This window comes from Ictidomys tridecemlineatus, chromosome 2, assembly GCF_052094955.1.
Source record: "Ictidomys tridecemlineatus isolate mIctTri1 chromosome 2, mIctTri1.hap1, whole genome shotgun sequence".
NCBI classification, from domain to species: Eukaryota; Metazoa; Chordata; class Mammalia; order Rodentia; family Sciuridae; genus Ictidomys; species Ictidomys tridecemlineatus.
The window spans coordinates 151,191,193-151,212,618 of NC_135478.1; the positions used below are offsets into that span (position 1 = coordinate 151,191,193).

General features: G+C 36.2%; 1 protein-coding gene across 3 annotated transcripts; it reads left to right on the forward strand.

The window, feature by feature from the left end:
• The first annotated feature begins 305 nt into the window (after positions 1-305).
• Tra2a (transformer 2 alpha homolog) lies at positions 306-20,504 on the forward strand. Of its 3 annotated transcripts, none has more exons than XM_005319109.5 (8): positions 306-746; positions 10,989-11,122; positions 12,962-13,127; positions 14,362-14,550; positions 17,178-17,293; positions 18,325-18,453; positions 19,384-19,451; positions 19,605-20,504. In XM_005319109.5, the coding sequence occupies exons 1-8, from the start codon at positions 321-323 to the stop codon at positions 19,613-19,615; spliced, it is 1,239 nt and encodes a 412-aa protein (XP_005319166.2). In that variant the 5' UTR covers positions 306-320; the 3' UTR covers positions 19,616-20,504. The 3 variants fall into 3 exon arrangements, with proteins under 3 accessions (XP_005319166.2, XP_021577911.2, XP_013211427.2); XM_021722236.3 differs by having other exon boundaries at positions 19,387-19,451; XM_013355973.4 differs by having other exon boundaries at positions 18,328-18,453.
• The last annotated feature ends 922 nt before the right edge of the window (positions 20,505-21,426 follow it).

Below are 21,426 nucleotides of genomic sequence, written 5' to 3' on the forward strand. Positions count from 1 at the left end.
TGATAACCCCATTAGTGCATATATTTCTTCGACAGCATTACAAAGGGCAAATGATGAAGAAAAGTAATAGCTGAAAACATCCAAAAATAAAACCTATTAATTAGATACATTATCTACATATATATAAAATTAACAATTCCTAAATATCATTGAATTCCAAGTTCTTTAAATTTTGGTCATTGTCTCAAAGTTGGTTTATTTGAATCAAGATCAAATGGTACATATTTAATATACATAACATTTTTTTCCATTTTTTTCTATTCTCTTATATCAGTATCCACGTGGACAACATTCAAAGGAACTGAGGTCAATAAAAGCTGATGACTGAAAATCTTCAATGGGGTGGAGGCGTTAGAGCCAAGGCTGGAGTTTGGAGGTCAGCGCTGGGGAGGCGGTTCCAAAGCGCCCAGGCTAGGAACACACGCCACCCCCACGCATTTTGCCGGCGGGGCAAACACAAAGCCTCGCGGGAGGCGGGGCTCGTGACGTCATGGAGAGCCCGCCCCCTTACGTCGCGCACTGGAGAGGCTAGGTTTCTGGGTGCGCGGGCGCCATTTTGCCGGAGCCTGCGACCGAGTGGGAGTGGAGTGGAGCGGCGGTTGTTGCCGACTCTTTCCTCCTCCCTACGGTCCAGTCAGCGGGTTGATCAGGCCATTGGCCCTCAAGCCGAGACTTGTCTCTTATTTAGTTCTGGGGAGCGTCTGGCCGACATGAGTGATGTAGAGGAGAACAACTTCGAGGGCAGAGTGAGTACAAAGCCGCGGGAGCCGTCTTCGGCGGCGGCCCGATGCTCGGGGTTTTACCGGGACTAGCGCGGTCGGGCCGGGTTGCGAGGAGTCCTGCGGGGAGCAATCTCTGGAGCCATCGCGAGTGATTTCTCACATCCCAAGATGGCTTCTGAGTCCACTCCTTCCCCAAACACTACAATTACCTCCCTCCCCCCTTTTTTGGAGACTGACTGGTACCTGGACTCCTGTCCTATCCCCACCTCTTCATTGCACCCTCCCTTCTCCCCGCCCCGAGGCTTGCTTACTTCTTTCTGAGGTGGGTCCCCGTCGCGGTGGGGTGGGAGGCGGCGGCAGGGAGTTCCCCACCCCGGCCGGATAGTGGTAGGTGCTTCCTGCGGTAGCATATCTGGAGACTCCCGAGCATCGTAGAGGGTCTCGGGGTCGAAAGTGCGCGGGGCTGTTGTCCGGGCGGGGAGTAGCTGGCGTGGGACTAGCTGGGGCCTGTGTCTCCTTGGCTCTCTATTGCAGTGAGCGGCCGCGTCTCTGTTGGAACCGGCGGCGTTGCGTCTATAAAGGCGAAAGCCTTGAGGTTGAAGGTGGGACGAGCCTAATGAAGTGGTTAGTCAACGACTGCACCGACCCTTAAGCGTTCTTAAGACGAGAGCTGTGAGGGGAAAACTACGCAAGGAGCCCTTTTCCCTTAATGTCCCTTTTAAACTTTGCTTTCACTTCAAAATTAATGTGGAAATGCTATAACGACTTATTTTTTCTAATTCCTTGATGTTGGATTTTTTTTTTCTCTTTATATCTCAGCTTCTAATGCTTTTCTTCCTTTGACCTTTCATCTAAAAATTGACCACTCCTTTGCAGGTTTTTATGGTAAAAAAAAAAAATTAAGAAGGAATCTTCTGCCTTTCTTTAATCTTACATAACGAATTTCTGGCTCAGTATTTTAAAAATAACTAGTCAGTTTATACTGTTCTCTTACTCAAAAGGTTACCTGAAAATTACAGGCCCACTTCACATTTCTCTTCTCACCTCTCCCCCAGGAAGAGAGGGCACAGAAGAAGGTTTTAATTATTTGGGATCGGATGAATATAAACATCACAAAGAATGCATTATCCTTAACTTAGGATAAGTGCTAGAACGTTGAGTTTTATTTCAGAAGTTATTGAAGTAGGGGAAATTGTTGGAAGTGAGTTAATTGAAATCTGAAAACAAAAGCCCAGGCAACACGTTTCTGCTGTTGTGTTGGTATTTATTCTAGTCACTAGGGGAACCATTTAAAAAAAAAAAAAAAAAAACTTGAGGGCTGTGCTGGATAGAATGAATTCGTCCTTTCTGTGGAAGTTTAGTATAGAAACACCTGCAATCGGTCAAATCAAAGCTGATTAAGAGATTTAAAGCAATAGGGTAGAAACAAAGCTACATTTGAGATTAGATTTTTTTTAATGATATTTGGAGCATGGATATAATTGAACCTGCTCATTGTTTAGGGTGATAGATTTAGTGTCTCATAAGAAATGCTTAAGATCATGCAATAAAAATATTGGTAGTAGTTGTGTTTCTTGTTTGAAAATGTTCATATATGGAAAATAAATTTTATTGTCCATCTTCCTTTCAATTAACTTTAACAAAAAGTTTTTAATGCTTGTTTTAATTTGGTTTGTGGAATGTGGGCTACTAATGGGACCTTGATTTTTTTAGTTCTTTTTAATATGTCATCTAGTGGAGGAAACTAAGTTCTACTGTCATGTTACCCACCTATAAAAGTAACATGGGCTGATATTAACATTTATTTAATGGAAAGAGTAGGTTTGCTTTCCCCCCTCCCTTCTTGGCTATTTTTGGTTATAAAAAGTATTTTTGCCCTCCTCAGGGCACAGTGACACATGTATGTAAACCCAGCAACTTAGGAAGCTGAGGCAGGAGGAGTTTCTAGTTCAAAGCCAACTTTTAGAAATTTAGCAAGACCCTGTCTCAAAGTAACAAGTGAATAGAGCTGGGTATGTAGTTCAGTGGTAAAAGTACCCTGGGTTCAATCCCTAGTACCAAAAAAAAAAAAAAAAAGTTTTTTCCACAAGTGTAGTTTATTGTAAATTAAATTAGTAGATTGAATAATTTTCATGTTCACCTGTTACGTCTTTTTACATTTTGTTTTTTGAGCTTTTTAGGTTGAGGTGATTTATATGTAATTGGTTGAAGAATTAGAAGAATGGGCTGGGTGGTGATACGTGTCCGGTGACTTGGGAGGCTAAGGCAGGAGGATCCCAAGGTCCAGGCCAGCCTTAGCAACTTGGCAAATCCATATCTCAAATACTACTACTACTACTACTACTACACATAATAATAGAAGAATGCTAGAAGTTTTTCTGGAGGATTACTCCTCCCCCCCCCAACAGCAGTTTGCCATTCATAAGTGAATTTGATTTTTTTTTTTTTTAACTAAGTGACCTTTTTCGGCTGACTATAAACCAGCAGTTTAAATTTTATATATAATAAACTGCTGTGTCCTTGTGTTTGCAGCTAAAGATGTGTAAAGGTAACAGCACCCTGGCCTAGAAAATAATTTTTAAGTGAGGAGCCAGGCATGGTGGCACACAACTGTAATCCCAGCAGCTCAGGAAGCTGAGGCAGGAGGTTCTCAAGTTCAAAGCCAGCTTCAGCAAAAGTGAGGTGCTAAGCAACTCAGTAAGACCCTGTCTCTAAATAAAATGCAAAATAGGGCCAGGGGTGTGACTCAATGGTGAACTGCCTCTGAGTTCAATCCTGGTATCAAAAAAAAAAAAAGAATTTTTAAGTGAGGTGTGTAAGTAGTTGTCATCCTTTAAAAAAAATTTTTTTTAAACCATATTAGTAAAAACATTGAAAGGTCAGTATTCACATTTTAGGGTTATCAGAGGTGTTTGTGGAGATCATGAGTCAAATTTGAATTAATGTTTTTCTCTCTGTAGGAGTTTTTAGCACTAATAAAGTGCATTTTCATTTAGTTTACCAACAGTGTATAGGATACATATTAATTCTCAGTAAAAAGATGTTTAGAATTAAATGGAAACTTTCTAGATAGTTAGGTTCTAGCAAACATACTGGGGAAGTAGGACCGAAACTAGTGTAGCTTACTTTTTTTTGTGGCATTTTAGAATTTACCAGCCCCAAAATCTTTAATGCGTTTTCTGTGTTTTACTGCTCATGATAAACTTGCAAGGACTGGAGTAGTGTTAGCATTTTAGAAATATAAAACTCATAGCTGGGTGCATAGCTCAGTGGTAGAGCGCTTGCCTCACACTTGTAAGGTACTCAGCACCACATAAAAAATAAATAAGTAAAATAAATAAAGATATTGTGTCCATCTTTAAAAAAAAGAGAGAGACCCAAAAGACTGCAGTCAGGAATCTGAGATAAGTACTAGTCCACTATTCATATAAACACATTATGCTGTATGTATTTTGGTTAACATTTGTGAAGAACACAGTATGCTTCAGCGTCTCAGAGCCATTAATGGAGTTTGCCAAAAGCAGTTACTACAGCTTAATTTTCCACTTTAAATTAATGTTTCTTCCATTTTAAAGAATACAGTTAAGGAATTTTAGGGAGGAATTCCATTTTAAGTAATCCAAGGTAAAACTTGTTTAGAGCATCTGCTGCCTTTCTAATTAGGGCTAGCTAGGTGTTCTTGAGGGAAAGTAAACTTGAAGTCTAATTTGAGATGACTGACCATCCAAATCTGGGTAAAAGTAAGTGGTGTCTGATAGAATTAATAAGGAATTCAGAAAAGGAGTCAAGAAATGGGAAAGATTTACTTTGAGATATAAAACTTCCATTAGGTCTAAAGATTAGAGAAATTATTATTGATTATATAGGTATGCTAATGGAGAGATTGTGCTAAGATAGTGAAAAAATAGATTTGAATAAATATGCAATCAAAAAGGTCCCTAAAGGAATTTGCTTGTGACATGAAATTTAAGTTAATATTTAAGTGGAAATGTCCTTTGGAGTTGGGTATAAGATTGGCAATTAAGCTGTGGTTTAAAGACTCCTAGAGCCCCCCCACAGCCACCTTTTCAAAACTCAACTATACTGACATTCTGGTATAGTTAACAACATAGTTGCATGAATTAGTTTGAGAATACCAGCTAGCTATTGGCTCCTGTTCTCCCAGCAGCATAGCACTTGACCACGGTACAAGACGATCTAGGCAGCTCTCTACAGCTGGAGTGGGAGTGGGAACAATCCCTTATATCTCATCACATTGACTTGTTGCAAAAGGGTAAAGTTTCCTTCCTTGTAATATGGTAGTATTATTAAACAGTTTTATGTCTTGGGTTTATTTTTATAAAGTTAAGTACCATCATTTATCCAATGATAAGTTCTTTTATGCTTTAATTCTTTTTTATTGTTTTCTCCCCTCGCTCTCATTTAAGCAAAGATTTTGCAAACTTGAAAAAGACCTTACAAAGTTCAAATTTTTACATTTGAAATTCTTTCACCGAAAGGTGCTAACTTGCCCAATATAAGTAAAAGGCAGGATTTTGTAAAGGAGCAGTGCAAGAGATTTAACCCACGGTTCATAACTAATTTTTACAGTTATGCCATAGATTGTCTTATTCCTAAATGAGAATAGAGAGCCTTGATATTGAAAGAATATCAAGGGATTTAATATTTAGGAATGAGTCTTTAAAAAAAAAAAAAGACAAACTTTGTGGACGTAAATGAACCATACTTATTTACCTGTGGTATCCTAAAGTGTGAAATGGCATGAATATCAGCATTGGGTTTTTCTAAAATCTGCCTGACTGAAAACCTTTGATATTGATATTATCAGTGGGTACTCAGAAACCCAATAACTAGCCCTGAGGCCTTTGTAAAACATGCATATTCCCATATTAAGTGAATTAATATTGATTGTTATTTGTTCATATGTTCTAACAGAAGATTTAGCTGGGCAGAAGTGGAAGTAAGACAGTGGTAATAGTCAGATGAGGAAGAAAGAAATGCTGTAGAAAAGTTGAGAAAAGAATAATGAAAGGAAATGCAGTTCCTCTTCCCTCCTTTTAAGTTACTAATATATATAGTTGTATATAATCCTTATTTTGTTGATATTCACCCAAAATATGAGTGACTAGAACTGATGTGAAAAGAAAAGTTAGCTTTTCCTTGAACTCAGGGCCCAGTCATCTCACTTATTCAAGATTCATAAATACTCCATGATACCAGAAGATGAGAGCATAAGTAGAGAATATTGTAACAGGTTCTTAGTAGTTTCGTTTTAGTTGCTATTTATTGGCTTTTTTTAATATAGCAAAATCACTTTAGTCCATATAAGTTTTTCTCTACCTTTGAAATTGTCACTTATACATCAGCTTTTAAAAATTACAGTTTATTGTGAAAATTTAGGAGATTTTATGAGCTTTATTTAAGATTTGTACAGAATTTTATAAGAAAATTCACAATTGTGGCATGAGTTTTATAAATGGCAATTACTAAATTATTTATGATAAAATATTCCCCAAATTATTCCAAACTTTTGAGAATGTGTAGACATGCAGTTTTAGAATATATGTAAGCCTTTGCAGATTGAGGCATCAACCTCAGAATGCAGTAGACAGGTCTGATCTTAAAGGGAGGGAAATTATTATTTGAAATTAGATAATATGAGTAATCTGTTTTCTTAAGAGATTGCTCTAATAGTGGTTAGGTTTAAGAAGAAACCAGAAGTATTTTATCATCCTGACAATCTGTAAAAGAAATACCTTATCATACCCTAGAACTGTTATTTCTAGGGGCTGAAAAAAATAAAATTGAGAAAAACAAAAGATTTCTTACAAGAATGAAGTTGTTAGTATAATATTGTAAGGTATTTGGGTAATTAAAGTATATTCTGTCTTCTGAGGACACATAATTTAAATTCATCAATGTATTTCTATGGAAATCTCCAATTTTATAAAGTAGTAGAAAAATATTGTTAGAAAGTTTGTTTTACACCTATAGGCATGCATTTGTGTAAATTTGGCACTATTACCTGGCTAATATTTGCCTGGCCTTAATATTGGAATGAGTTATAGTGTGATTTTTTTTTTATTGGTTGTTCAAAACATTACAAAGCTCTTGACATCATATTTCATACATTAGATTCAAGTGGGTTATGAACTCCCATTTTTACCCCAAATACAGATTGCAGAATCACATCGGTTACACATCCACATTTTTACATAATGCCATATTAGTAACTGTTGTATTCTGCTACCTTTCCTATCCTCTACCATTCCCCCTCCTCTCCCATCTTCTCTCTCTACCCCATCTACTTTAGTTAGTATGATATTTTTATTAGTTTATTTTTAATGAGTATTAAGTGCTAAGCATGTAGATTTTGTTGGAATATATTTTTTCCCCATCTATTATGTACTGGCTGAATTAAGGACTATTTTTTTGCAGTAGGAATTATTCTTATCTGGTGATAATTTGTGCATATAACAATCACCAAAACAAAACCTTTTCAAGTGGGTTGTTTATAGTATGTAAGGTAGGCTGGGTATCCTGTTTAAGATGCTTGTTAAAATTTGTGATATTAAACGAAAAAATGTTGATTGATTCAGTGATTGTTGGATAAGCCAGATTACTGAGGAATTCATTGAATTCCTTGATGAGACGGCTGTAAGAACAGGTTAGTCTAACGAAAGGGGGAAGATATTACCCCTTCCCATCATTTATTTATTTGTTTTGTATTTGCAACTCTTAAATTTAGCTTCCAATTTCTGAATCATTTTATAATTTTTTTTAAATTGAAATTAGCAGGGCATAATGGCGCACACCTGAAGCCCCAGCAATTTGGGAGGCTAAGATGGAAGAGTCTTTTTAAGCCCACAAGTTTGAGACCAGCCTGGCCAACATAGTGAGACACCACCTTCTCAAAAAAAATGAATAAATATTGAAATTATTTCATTATGAAGACAGGTCAAAGATAGAAAAGGATTATCTAGTTTTTGTCATCTATGAAGGACTTAACTAAAGCTTGATTACTAATTCAGAGTTTAGTGAAAATAGCATTTATTTGGTAATAGTATTTGGAAAATGTTGTATTTAAATGATAAGTACTAACATGACCATCTTTCAATAATGAGTATATTTTGGTATACTAAAAGTGTCTAAAGAATTGTTATTTTGAACCTAGCAGTTAATTCTGTAGGTTAAGATTACTAATAGTTGAAGGATATAGGAGTTAGAACTAAGAGTGTGACTATTTCTTAACCTTGGATGAATCCATGAAGAAGCTCATACAAAGTTAGATTTTGTGGAGCTGAAAGGGTAGACAGCAAAGGAGGTGAGGCATTGGTGACACCCTAAATGATAAACAGCAAAGCTGCTTTTAACATTTGTTGATGTTGGGCTGGGATTGTAGCTCACTGGTAGAGCACTTGCCTAGCATGGGTGAGGCCCTGGGTTTGAATAAATTAAAGTCCATCAACAACTAAAATAATAAAATTTTGTTGATGTCTTTTTAAAAGACATCCTGTCAGGCCAGGCATGGTGAGAGACACCAATAATCCCAGTTTACTGGGGAGATTGAGGCAGATCACAAATTCAAGACCACCCTGGGAGACTTAGCAAGATCCTTTCTCAAATTTTAAGAAAGGACTGGTGGTGTAGTTCTTACATTGGAGCACTTAAGATAACACTGAGTTACCTTGTTCACACTAATTTCTGAGAAATAATTTTCAGCAACTGTTAATTATGTTTATGAGAGGAGACTTCAAAGTCATAATTGCATATATTTGGACCATTATGTTTTTGTCATGTTCTAAAAAAAACTTCAAATAAACCTTTAGTTTTAATGTAAGAATTTTTATTTCTGTCATGGCAAAGTTAAAAGTTTAAGTGCCTTTCAGTTTAAAGCCTTCTATTTATACATGTATGTATTATAAAAGCTGTGGTGATGTTTGTAGATACAATTCCCAGCCACTGCTGTTCAATGGAGCAAAAATGAATATTATGTCAGAGGGTCTGTTTTAATAAAAGGAAAAGCCGAAGATATTCTTATCAGTTTAGTTACTGAACCCGCCTGTGAAACTGTAATTACAAGCAAATTAGCCATGCCTTTTCCTATCTTTCTTTGTTTCTTTTTAAAGCACTGAATATGCTGCTCCAAGCATCTGTCCTGGAATTTAGAGAGTATCTAAAATGTGGTGAGAGACTTACTGTAGGTAGTTAAATGGGAAAGGTTGGTATTGAACAAAAAGTAGTTAAAATTAGTTTTGTTTTCATATGGAAAAAAAATAGGCCTACCAGCATTATTATAATTCTGGATAAATAAGTCCTTGGAGGTAAAAGTTTTAAGAAAGCTTTTTTTTTAAAAAAAGTTGTGTCATAGTCAATATGGTATAAATGAAAATTGGTATGAAATTGGAATAATTATTTATACATTAATAATCAGGCATAAATGGGCAGAGGAGCCAAATTGTCCATTATGTTTTAGTCATAAAGTGCCTAATGTTTGTCAAATAAGCTTTTAATCAGTTATAAATAAATGTATTTGGAAAGCTTTGATTTACACCCAACTTTTTCAGAAACCAGTTTTGCAATATAGGAAATATAGTCACCAAAGGAATTATAAGTATACATAAAAGCTGAATTTAAAAAAGGTAGAATCAAGCCAGGCACAGTGGCACAAGCCTGTCATCACAAGCCTGGCTTGGGAGGCTGATTCGGGAGGATCTCGAGTTCAAAGCCAGTCTCAGCAAAAAGCAAGGTGCTAAGCAATTCACTGAGACTTGTCTCTAAATAAAATACAAAACAGGACTGGGAATATGACTCGGTGGTTGAGTGCCCCAAGTTCAATCCCCAGTTACCCCATCCCTACTCCCCCTCCCCTCAAGGAAAGGTAGGATCAAAAATGATACAATTTTTGTAACTTATGGTGAATTTTTATATTTCCTGGAGAATATAGCACTTTAAAGTGGCACAGCTGTAAAATGCAAAATATATATTTTAGGAGTTTCAAACCAAAGAGGATAATTAAAATTTTTGTGCTTCCTCTTTTCCCTTAGTTTTTGCCATATATTATCTGTCTTCATAACCAGTCTTTCTGGTTAAATCAAAATAAGCAGAGATAGTAAAACAGAATTGGAAGGTGTTAGTAATTTTGCTGACTTTTTGATTCCTTTGATCCTTTGGCATGTATGCTATAATGTATGAGTTTAAATAGTTGTGTACAGCTATTTCAGCCTGGGATGCTTTACTTTAACAATATCTCGATTTCTTAGCATGACTTAATAAAAGCGTATTCTAAGGTCAGTAAGAATCTTCAGGTTTAAAATAGTGGAAACTTAACACGTAGGTGGGGGGAAATTACACTTTATGTTAGATTTGTTTGAATTAAGTATTTATATTAAAATTGTTCACATTTTAGGTATTAGAATGAAACATGAAAGGGGAGGAGGGTAAAGAGATGGTTTAAAAAAACATTTAGAGAAATTCAGTAGATTCTCTTTGTTAGAAACTACACTTTTGAACAATTTTAAAGACTATAAAATTGCCTTTTTTTTTTTTTTAATTAGTTATTTGCACTTTACCTGCTGGCTTTTCCATTTGGTAGATAACATTCTGAACTCCAGCAGAGTTTTATAATCCCCACGTGCTTAAATATACTAAATGTTCTTTTTCCATTAAGGTTAATGTTCGTGAAGAAATTGAAGAGTTTTTTCCAAGAATGTGGAAGATAAATCAAGATAAAAGAAGGCTAATGAAAAGTATTAAAGATCAGAAAATTAAAATTGAATGGGGGAAAAAATTGAACAGAAGATTGGTCAGATAGAAGCACTTGAATATTTTTTTAAGGCTATTTTGAATTGTTTGAATTGGGGAAGAATACACGAAGTATGAAAAATGAAAAACTCAATGAAGAATGAAGAGAAGTAGAAAGCAAGAGTGAAGTAGAATTAAAAGAATCTGGAAGAATGAATGGGTCCTAGGTTAAGTAAATGTATGGTTTATGTTCCAGTGTCTGTATGATCAAGTTGTAGATGAATTTGCATGATTACTTAGTTAATAGAGAATTGGTGATCTGGTTCAAGTAGGGAATTATTGAGGACAGTTAGCAGTATTAACAATGGGTTATTAATGAGCTGAAATTTTTTTCTGGAGGGTGTTGCCTAACCATTTGTTTTTCAGGAGCAATCAATATAAAAAAAAATTACGCTACATTAAATGTTAGGTGTTAGGCATCTACGGGACCAGTGCCATTTGTAATACTGTCTTCTTTGTTAGGAGTCTCGCTCTCAGTCAAAATCTCCAACGGGAACTCCTGCTCGTGTAAAATCGGAGAGCAGGTCAGGATCTCGTAGTCCATCAAGGGTTTCCAAACACTCTGAATCCCATTCTCGGTCAAGATCAAAATCCAGGTAAGTGTGTTTAGTTTATGTGTATTGGGTTTGGTTTGGTTTGGTTTTATGGCAAAGGGATTTTATGAAATTCTTCCTTATGGCTGCATTTTGAACAGAAGTTTCACCAAAGGCTCATAAAATAGTTTTTCTCAGACTCTAGAATTTAGAAATTAATATTTTCTAGATAAATTAAGAGTCTCTGCACAGTTAATCTATTAGATAATAGCTATTAAAACAAATACATTGATTGACTTAAATGAACTTGAGAATCAGTGTATGGTTGTATGCCAACAATATTTGGTGCAGAAAAAATGACAATTTTGAAGTTGTGTGAAGTGGTACACACCTATAATCCAAGTTACTCCTTAGGTTGAGGCAGAAGGATCACAAGTTAGAAGCCAGCCTTAACAATTTAGTGAGGCCCTGTCTCAAATGAATAAAAAGGACTCATTGGAAAGCATTTCTGGGTTCAATCCCCAGTAGCAAAAAAGAGTTTTATTCCACATACATATTTTATCTAAAGATTATGTATGACTCCTATGTCCAGGTTGAAAAACTGGTCCATTATAATTGGAGGGGGACAACTCCAGATAATCAGAGACCCACCACTGACAACAAAAACTCTTAACAGACTACTGCAAAGTTCACGGTTTCACATGGCCCAGGTCTATTAGGCTGGAATTTTTTAAAAGCCTGGACAGTTGTTTGCTAAGTCATTTTTATTTCTGGAGTAAAGACATAGTTGTCTTTTAATAGAGTCTGCTTGCAAAGGAGCATAATATAAAAGAATCATTTAAAAGGCTGCACTTTGGCAGGTGGGGTTGTGCATGTGGCCCAGTGGTAGAGCACTTGCCTAGCATGTGTGAGGCACTGGGTTTGATTCTCAGCATCACATATAAATAAATGAATAAAATAAAGGTCTATTAATGTCTTTAAAAAAAGAAAAAGCTGTGCTTTTCTTGAGGTCCACAGCTGTGGTGTTTCCTCAGAAGTTTTATGCATCTTAGCAGATTGTATTCTTTTGGTATTCTCTAAACACATCTCCATGTCCTTTGTTGGTGGTGGTACAAGACGCTGAACCCAGGGGCACTTGAGGTAGGGTCTTATTAAAGTTGCTGAGGCTGGCCTTCAACTTGGGGTCCTTCAGCCTCAGCCTCCAGTTATCTACATAGGCAAATTCTATTAAGTCTTCCAGCTTTATTGCTTGCTTTTTTAGTTCTGTAAAAATCTTCCCTCATTTATTCCCTTCCTCCTTATGCTATGTTGGGGATTGAACCAACTGCCTTGTACATGCTAGGCAAGACCTTTACCACTGAGTTACATCCCTAACTCTTTTCAAAATTTCTATTTTGAGACAGGTTCTTGCTAAGTTGCTCCAGTTAACCTTAAACTTGTGACCTTTCTGCCTCAGCCTCCCAAACAGCTGGGATTACAAGCATGTACCACCATACCCAGCCTGTCCTTATGCCATTTTTAATTTTCTGGCCCTTAGCATTTATAACATTTATGAAATATGTTATAGAAGCTATTTTGTAGACTGATACCACAGCTGGAAAGAAGGTAGAGCTTTAACATGATTGTAAGGTAAGGTGAAAGGGGTGGATCTAGAAGGGATAGACCAAAAGAAGGGAGGAGGTTGCGGTGACTTAAGAAAACAAGAATACCTTTTTCTTGGAAAGGACATAGGAGTAGAGGGACTAAGGGTGTTGCTCAGGGGTAGAACACTTGTTTGATTCCCTAGGCCCCTTTCAAAAAGAGAAAAGAGCTGAGAACAGGCATGGATATTTGTACACATCCTTGGAAAAAAGTGTTGGCCATTTGTTCCAGTATTTTTACCTACATTTGTTTTTCTCAAAGGTCAAGGTCAAGAAGGCATTCTCATAGACGTTATACTCGATCCAGATCCCACTCTCACTCTCATAGGAGAAGATCTCGAAGTAGGTCGTATACACCAGAATACCGACGTCGAAGGAGCCGAAGTCACTCTCCAATGTCTAACCGGAGAAGACATACAGGCAGCAGGGTATGTGGGTATAAAAGTTAATGAGAACTTATTTTTCTCTTGAGTGTAATCATGGCATAATGTCTTCCTTTTATGAGAGATAGGCATTGTTTTAGAAATTGGTACTCCAGAAACATTCTTAACAAATTTAACTTTGGAAATAAAAGGAATACCTTTTATGTTATGGATATGCTAATAAAAGAAATGCCACCATCATAGCAAGCCTACATTTCATGATAGCTTCTATAATGTGGGTATAGTATCTTGATTTTTTTTAAAATTTTGTTTAATTAGTTACACGTGACAGTACAATGATCTTGACATACATTTGAATCAGATGGGGTATAATTTCTCATTCTTCTGAGTGTACAGGTTGCAGAATCACATTGGTCACACAGTCACATATATACATACAGCAATAATAATGTCTGTTTTTTTAGTTATTTTTAAAAAGATAAAATTTGGGGATAATGAGCACTAAGAATTAAAAATGAAAAGCATAAACGGTGAGATAATTAATGCAGAGTTTTACCATAATAGAGAGAAACCAAGAAAATATCAAAAGTTATGCAGTAGTAACAACCAACACTTTTGTTTTCTTGTTAGGAAATGAGTAAATCTTGGATGTGTGACATTGAGGTGTTTTTGGTTTTGTTTGCTAGTTGACCAAACTCAGGTTTCAGTCAGTCTACACAGAATATGTCAGTATTTAATGATTAGAAATTTGTATTTTTAATTTTAAAATGTGGCTCATGGAAACATTGAAAGTAGTATATCCTTGCTACATAAAGAAAATGGAGACTGGGGCTGTAGCTCAGTGGCAGAGCGCTTGTCCAGCATGCATCAGCCACTATGTTCTATCTTCAGTACCACATAAAAATGAACAAAAAAAAATAAAGGCATTCTGTCCATCTACAATTCCAAAAAAAGAAAAAGAAATGAAGACTTCTAAATTAGTAATTCCAAGTCAGATTAAATACTAATCCATCAGGGATACACAGGACAAATTCTTGAGATATGTTCTGAAAATTACTGGGCTAAAAGTAGAATTGTTTTTATTCAGGCTATGACTAGAAAGTATATTCCATAGAAAATCTAAATGCTCTGAACTGTAAAATGTGGTTCATCTGCTTTAGTTCCATAAAATTTTATTTCCAAATAACTAGAAACAATATATTCTATGTGAGGTAGGTGGGGTGTTTGAAACAAAATATTTTTATTTTAATTAGAGCTTAATAACGTCTTTATCCAATAGGCGAATCCAGATCCCAACACTTGTCTTGGAGTTTTTGGCCTCAGTTTATACACAACAGAGCGAGATCTTCGTGAAGTATTTTCTAGATATGGACCATTGAGTGGTGTCAATGTGGTTTACGACCAACGGACTGGACGATCACGGGGATTTGCTTTTGTGTATTTTGAGAGAATAGATGACTCAAAGGAGGTAAACTTGATTTTTTTTAATTTTCATTTTGAGAAAATTTTATATTCATGAGCATAGTATTTAATAGTAAACTAATTCCCATTTCCGTAAACATTGTTTCTTCTCATACTCTAATTCAAACTCACCCTTTTGGTGTAACAATTAGAAAAGCCAAAGTTTGACTTTTCTGCTTTTTTTCTGGTGTAGATAGATATATATATATATATATCCTGATTGAAATCTGTTTTTGTAAACTGGGATGTATATTTTAAGTTAATGGAAAATGTAAAGTGTTTTTTTATTTTTATTTTTAATAAACCACATTGATGACTCTGAACAGATGATTAAATTGAGTGACATTTAAACTTATGTCTGAGCCAGGCGTGATGGTGCACACCTGTAATCCCAGTGTCTCAGAGGCTGAGGTAGGAGGTTCACAAGTTCCAGGCCAGCCTCAGCAACTTAGTGAGGTGAGACCACAAGAAATGATCCTTGTAATAAAAGCAGTAATAAGAACAGGTATATCTTTCAAAAATAATAGATGATATTGTCATCTAGTGCCTGTAATCCTGGCTACTTAGGAAGCTGAAGTATAGGATCAGTTGAGACCAGGAGTTTAAGATCAGCCTAAGTAACATAGCAAGACCCTGTCTCGAAAAAAAAAATCTATAATGCCAGAAATTGCGCCATATAACACAGGATCAGGAGGCCCAAAATGTTAAGAGTGCCAGGGTAGAGAAACCTTTGATAATTTTAACTAAGGTAATACTTTAGTTCTCAAATATCTTAATTTGTCATTGTGCGGACTTTTTTGTTGTTATGTATTTGTGATTTATTTTCCTATTCTCATAGAGGTGTAAATTTAGAAATATTAAGACATGGGGCCTAAAATACAAAGTGCAAAACAAAAACAAATTTTTTCCTGTGATAATTTTTTGTCTTAGCTTTTTTTTTTCTCCCCTTGGTTTATTTCTGGGTAAAGTTAGAATGGCGATGTTACTTAGGTTCCAAAAACTTACTTCAAATATTTTCATTTGCTAAAGTGTTTAAAATATCATTGTCATTATTATCTTGGTGCTTAGGACAAAGTGATGGGAATGTGAGCTCAGATACCAATGACTAGGAGCACTTTTTGGCAGGTTGAGTTTCTTTATATTTGAAGTTCACTAGGTGGCAGTGTGTTGTAAGTCATGGCTTGGCTAATTAAAGATTGCTAGCTAAACTGCATTTTCTATTTTGAATTGACCAGACTGAAACCAGTTACTTCCAACCTCAGTTATACAGATTTCCCCTAGGTTGTGTGGTTTCTACTGTATGGCTGTGGCTGTCTCTACTTCTTCTGTACAGGCCTTCTGAAATGGCTTAGCTGAAATATGTATGAACTACAAAAACCAATGCTGTTAATAAACTCTTCACCCTTATTTGAAAGAACAGCTTGGAAATTTCAGGTTTTGGAATTTAAAATAGAAAATGTTACATTTATTACAGTTTTGTTGTTTCAGAAACTTATTTATTAAGATATAAATAATTGTTTTCTTAAGGTGGAGGGTTTTTTAGCCAAAAGGACCCTTTCAAAGTTGTTCTTTTGAAAGATGAAACCAAAAGAGATATTATTTTATTTGTTTATTTAGTGCCAGGGATTGAACTCAGGGGCACTCAGCCACTGAGCTGCATCCTCAGCCCTATTTTATATTTTATTTAGTTGATTAGCACCTCACTTTTTGCTGAGGCTGGCTTTGAACTTGCGATCCTTCTGCCTCGGTCTCTCAAGCCACTGGGATTGCAGTCATACGCACCACTGTGCCTGGCTGAGATCTTGATTATCTTAAGAGGATAGCCTCTCTTCAGAGTATAGATTTTTTTATAAGTAGGAAGAATAGCTCTTTGAATCTTAAAGTAAAATATTTGTGAATTACATTAAAATCGTGTGTCTTTATTGGTTTCTTCTCGGCAAGAGACTGGAAAAGGTAGTACCATAAATGTGTGTGCTTCTATACCTTTAAATCTTCTTTATCAGCATATTAGACTGCAAACTGAAGAACAAGAAATAAGAAAGTCAGGTGTGGTGGCACACACCCTATAATCCCAGCGACTTTCCAGGCTGAGGCAGGAGGATCAGAAGTTCATGCCAACCTCAGCAACTTAGTGAAACCATCAAAATGAAAAACAAAATGGACTAGGGAGGTAGCTCAGTGGTTAAGCACAACTGGGGAATGAATTCAGGGGTGCTTGAGGTAAAGGGGGGGGGTAAAATCAGGTTACAGAGAAAATCTAGTTAAAACTTGGCCAACATTCTTAGTATTTTGAAGTCAGTCTTTATAAATAAATGTCTGAGGACTGAGGAAGTATGAAATGCAGCTTACCTGGGCAAACTACAGAAAGTTTAGATTGAAAAGATGAACATGGAGTGGGAACTCAGACACAGACATTTGAGGGGAAAGTGTATTAACTTCTCTTTTGAGTAAATTGAAATATTTTCTGGACAGTTTTGAGGTCTAGAAATGTCAGAATCCCCTGCACTGCTGTGTTGTTTTCCAATTAGATGAGTTTATTTGGATTTCAGATAATTTTGCACTTAATATTTAAGTAATTATTACTTCAAGGCCAGTGAATTATACATGACTTTCTGTGCTTGTTCTCCTTTACAGGCTATGGAAAGGGCAAATGGAATGGAGTTGGATGGTAGAAGAATTCGTGTGGATTATTCTATCACTAAGAGAGCACACACACCTACACCTGGCATCTACATGGGCAGACCAACTCAGTAAGATCTCACATTGCCTAGAGCTGAGACTGGGGCTTAGTGGTAGAGCATTTGCCTAGCATGAGACCCTGGGTTCAATCCCTAGTGCAGCAAGGGAAAAAAAATGTTTTTCATAAACTAAACTGTAAGAGCCAGAAATCTATGAGAAATTAATGAGAAAATATCTTTTCCTGTCATTTAATTTACATACATTCTCAGAATTCTTTTAATATATTTTTAATATTTATAGTTTATTAAAATATTAATAAATATACAAATAAGCAAAATATGATGTTTATAAGCTATTGCAAATATAATTCTGACTTTTCTCCTGGTCTTGTTCAAGAAGAACTTTGTGTGTGTGTGTGTGTGTGTGTGTGTGTTGTAGATTGACATAATATCTTTATTTTTTATGTGTTGCTGAGGTTCCAGCCCTTTACCATTGAGCTACAACCCCAGCCCGAATAAGAAAATTTTTAAGTATTAGAAAAATATTACATGCTATTCATTTGTCTCTCTGTTCCTATGTGACCTGGGAAGCCTCTCTATATAAGGATTATTTATTGATATTACTGTTTATTTAGGAAGAAAATATGGTAAAATCATAAATGATATATAATTTGTTTTGTAGATACATGATGTTTATGTTACGGTGCATTGCATAGATTGAATTCAGTAGTAAATAGGCCAGGTGCAGTGTGCACACCTGTAAGCCCATTGGCTCAAGAGGCTAAGGCAGGAGGATTGCAAGTTCAAAGCCAGCCTCAGCAAAAGCAAAGCACTAAGCAACCCAGTGAGACCCTGTTGCTAAATAAAATACAAAATAGGACTGGGGATGTGGCTTAGTGGTCAAATGCCTCTGAGTTCAATCCCCAGTACCAAAAGGGGGGAAAAAAGAAAGAAAAGAAATATAAGCATTTGACCTCAAGGGTAGTTCTTCTTAACTGTCCTCCTTTCTTTTTTTTTTTTTTTTCAAGCTGCTGATTTTTATTAAATGGTCCCAGAAAAAGGATCTTTGACACTAAAGTGTAATGTTTTATATTTTTCTTTAGTAGTGGTGGTGGTGGCGGCGGCGGAGGCGGAGGCGGAGGTGGAGGTGGTGGCAGGCGTCGAGATTCTTACTATGATAGAGGATATGATCGTGGATATGACAGATATGAAGACTATGATTACCGGTACAGGTAATGTTTTAACTTTGAAATTTTTGTTCTAACTTAGATGGCATCTCTATTATTTGGCACTTATGTGTTTGATCTGTATGAATAAAAAGTGAATGTTTGAGCTTGACTTAGCATTGGCCCCAGCTGCTTGGGAGGCTGAGATGGGAAGATCACTTGAAATCAGGGAATCAAGGCGAGACTGGGCAGCATAGTAAGACCTTGTCTTTAAAAAGAAAAACCAAGCTAGATGCAGTGGCATACACCCACAATCTCAGCAATTTGATGAGATTCTGTCTCAAAGTAAAAAAGAACTAGAGAGTATAATTCAGTAGTAAAGCACCCCTGGCTTTTCTCCTGGTCCTGTTCAAGAAGAATTTTTGTTTAAACCCCTGGGGTTTTTTATTTAAAAAAAAAAAAAAAAAAAGCCATGCATAGTTGGCACATTCCTACTCCCAAGAGTCTGAAGCAGGAAGAGGATCACAAGTTTAAGGCCAGCGTCTGCAACTTAGCAAGTCACTTATCTCAAAATAAAAAGGACTGGGGATGTAGTTTTGTGGTAGAGAACCCATATATTCAGTCCCCAACGCCACAAAAATATATAAACAAAAAACTCAGTAGCCCGGGAGGCTGAGACAGGAGGATTGTGAGTTCAAAACCAGCCTCAGCAAAAAGTGAGGTACTAAACATAGACCCTGTCTGTAAATACAATACAAAAAAAATAGGGCTGGGGTTGTGGCTCAGTGGCCAAGTGTCCCTGGGTTCAGTTCCTGGTACTACCCCGACCCCACCCCACCCCCCAAAAAAAGTGTAAATCATTATTTTGAGACAGGGCCTGGTTAAATGACTAGGGCTCACTATTTTGAGTGGTGGGGAAATTTTTTTTTAATTATCATCTGCCTTGGTAAAGTGTGTGTGTGTGTGGTATACTAAGTGATCTTTTATTTCTTACAGAAGAAGGTCGCCTTCTCCTTATTATAGTCGATACAGATCACGATCAAGATCTCGCTCCTACAGCCCAAGTATGTGAACTTTGCTTTTGTAGCATTAAAACCTCATTTCTCATTAATGGCTTATTATAGAATATTAGGATTTATGTGGTAGCTGTTAATAGTTGAGAAAACATTAGGTAAGTTGAACTATAATTGTTAACATTTTTGTTCTTTCTCTTTCAGGACGCTATTGATAATGGAATGGTTGCAGTTGAGGACTTTTTTTCCCCCCCTTTCTCCTTCCCCTCTCTCTTTTTTATTCTGAGTTTCCCAAGCTTCTGATTCTTCCTACTCCTAAAAAAAAAAAAAAAAAAAAAAATCCTTGATTTATTTAGCTTCTACACTTTTTCAGTTGCATTGCTGTTTTCCACCCCTTTTATTATACTCTTAAAGGATGTAATTGTTGTCATTTTGAGTGGTTAAACACCTTGAGTTAAAAAAAAAGGAGAACCCAGTGTTGTTTTTGTATCATTTTTCTTTGCCTTTACAGAGGATTAACTCCTAGCTAATTATATGAGGAAAGAAATGATCTTTTTAAAGTTTTAATGTCAGATATTGTATTAGACACTGTATTAGAGATCTGCATTTATGAGGACTCCTTTTTAAACTTTTTTTGGGGGGAAGATAGTAACATATGAAGTAGTTCAGTCATGTCACATTTGTCTGAGGTGGCATAGAACAAATAGTTGAGTGTAAAAAGTTTGAAGCTATAGAAGAAAACACTTGGACATTTCTTTTGAAGAATGTAATTTTTGAACCCTAAAAATTAAGTCACTTTTTTAGAGATTAAAAGCTTGTGGATTCCTACAAAACATGTTGTATTTGAAATACATCTGTTAAACTTTACAAACTTAAAGTGTGATTTTTTTTTGTGTGTGTGTGTTAAACTCATTGAGTTAGGTATATCCTTAATAAGTGAAAGACAACCCTTTATTTATTATTTAGAGCAATTGTATAGTTTGCTGTTAGAAATTTTGTTATTAGGACATTGGTTAAGCAGGCTATTATATAGGATAGAGTCCTTAGAAGATACCTGTGGGAGAAAAGTAGTTTTCTTTCAAATAAAAGTTACTTCTTGGAAAACGGGATTGTCTCTTTATTTTGATACAGTGGAAAAATAAAACTGGATTGATTTGGAACCAGTTCTTCCTTTTCTCTGCATTCCCCTAATATGTATCCATACATAAAGTTTTGCCCATTCTGAGTTAATTTCCTGAACACTCAAATGTGTAACACTTGTCTACTCTCTGATATTTTAAAACCCTTGTTTGTTGATTTTTTTCTTTTAGTGAACCAGGTAGCAAATACTGCGTATTCAGTGTCAGTATCTTGCTGTAGGAAAGATAAATAGGTAGTTCATGTCTGTTAAGGTTTTTGTTAGTTTGTTTTGCCAGTAAAGGATATCCTAATAGGTTTTAGTTAAATGAGGTTGTTAAAGACTGGGAGAGTCATTGCCTTAAAGAGAACATGAGTTTGGTAGAATGCCTATTACCAAAAAGAAGACCCAGCCGTGGTGGTGCACTCCTGTAATCCCAGCAACTCAGGAGGCTGAGGCAGAAGGATCGCAATTTCAAAGCCACCATAGCAACTTAGCCAGACCCTGTCTCAATAAAAAGGGTTGGGGATGTGGCTTAGTGGTAAGGAGCCCTTGGATTCTGTCCCCAGTACCCAAAAATAAGAACTGTTGACTACAGAAATACTTGAAAGACTTATATAGAATACTAGCAACAGTGAAAACAGCCACGTGAAGAGACAATAAAGACTGGTATATGTTAAAATTACATGTTATGGAATATAAAGGAATGGGATACAAGTATTTTTCACAGGGGGAGTTCTATCATTGACCTAGATCACCAGCTTCTCTTTGTTTTTCTTCCACGTTTACCTTTTAAATTTTGAGATGGTCTCCCGAGACTGGCCTTGAATTTAGAATCGTCCCCTCTACTGAGTTAGGGATGCAAGTTTAAGTGTAGATTTAGGTTGGCATGGTAGGGTGCACCTGTAA

Bases quoted from the DNA above. Each gene is read 5' to 3' on its own strand.
- Tra2a (XM_005319109.5), top strand. From the start codon at position 321: ATGACTGAAAATCTTCAATGGGGTGGAGGCGTTAGAGCCAAGGCTGGA. The intron at 13,128-14,361 runs GTATGTGGGTAT...TTTATCCAATAG, and splicing joins GAAGACATACAGGCAGCAGG to GCGAATCCAGATCCCAACAC. The intron at 17,294-18,324 runs GTAAGATCTCAC...ATTTTTCTTTAG, and splicing joins TACATGGGCAGACCAACTCA to TAGTGGTGGTGGTGGCGGCG.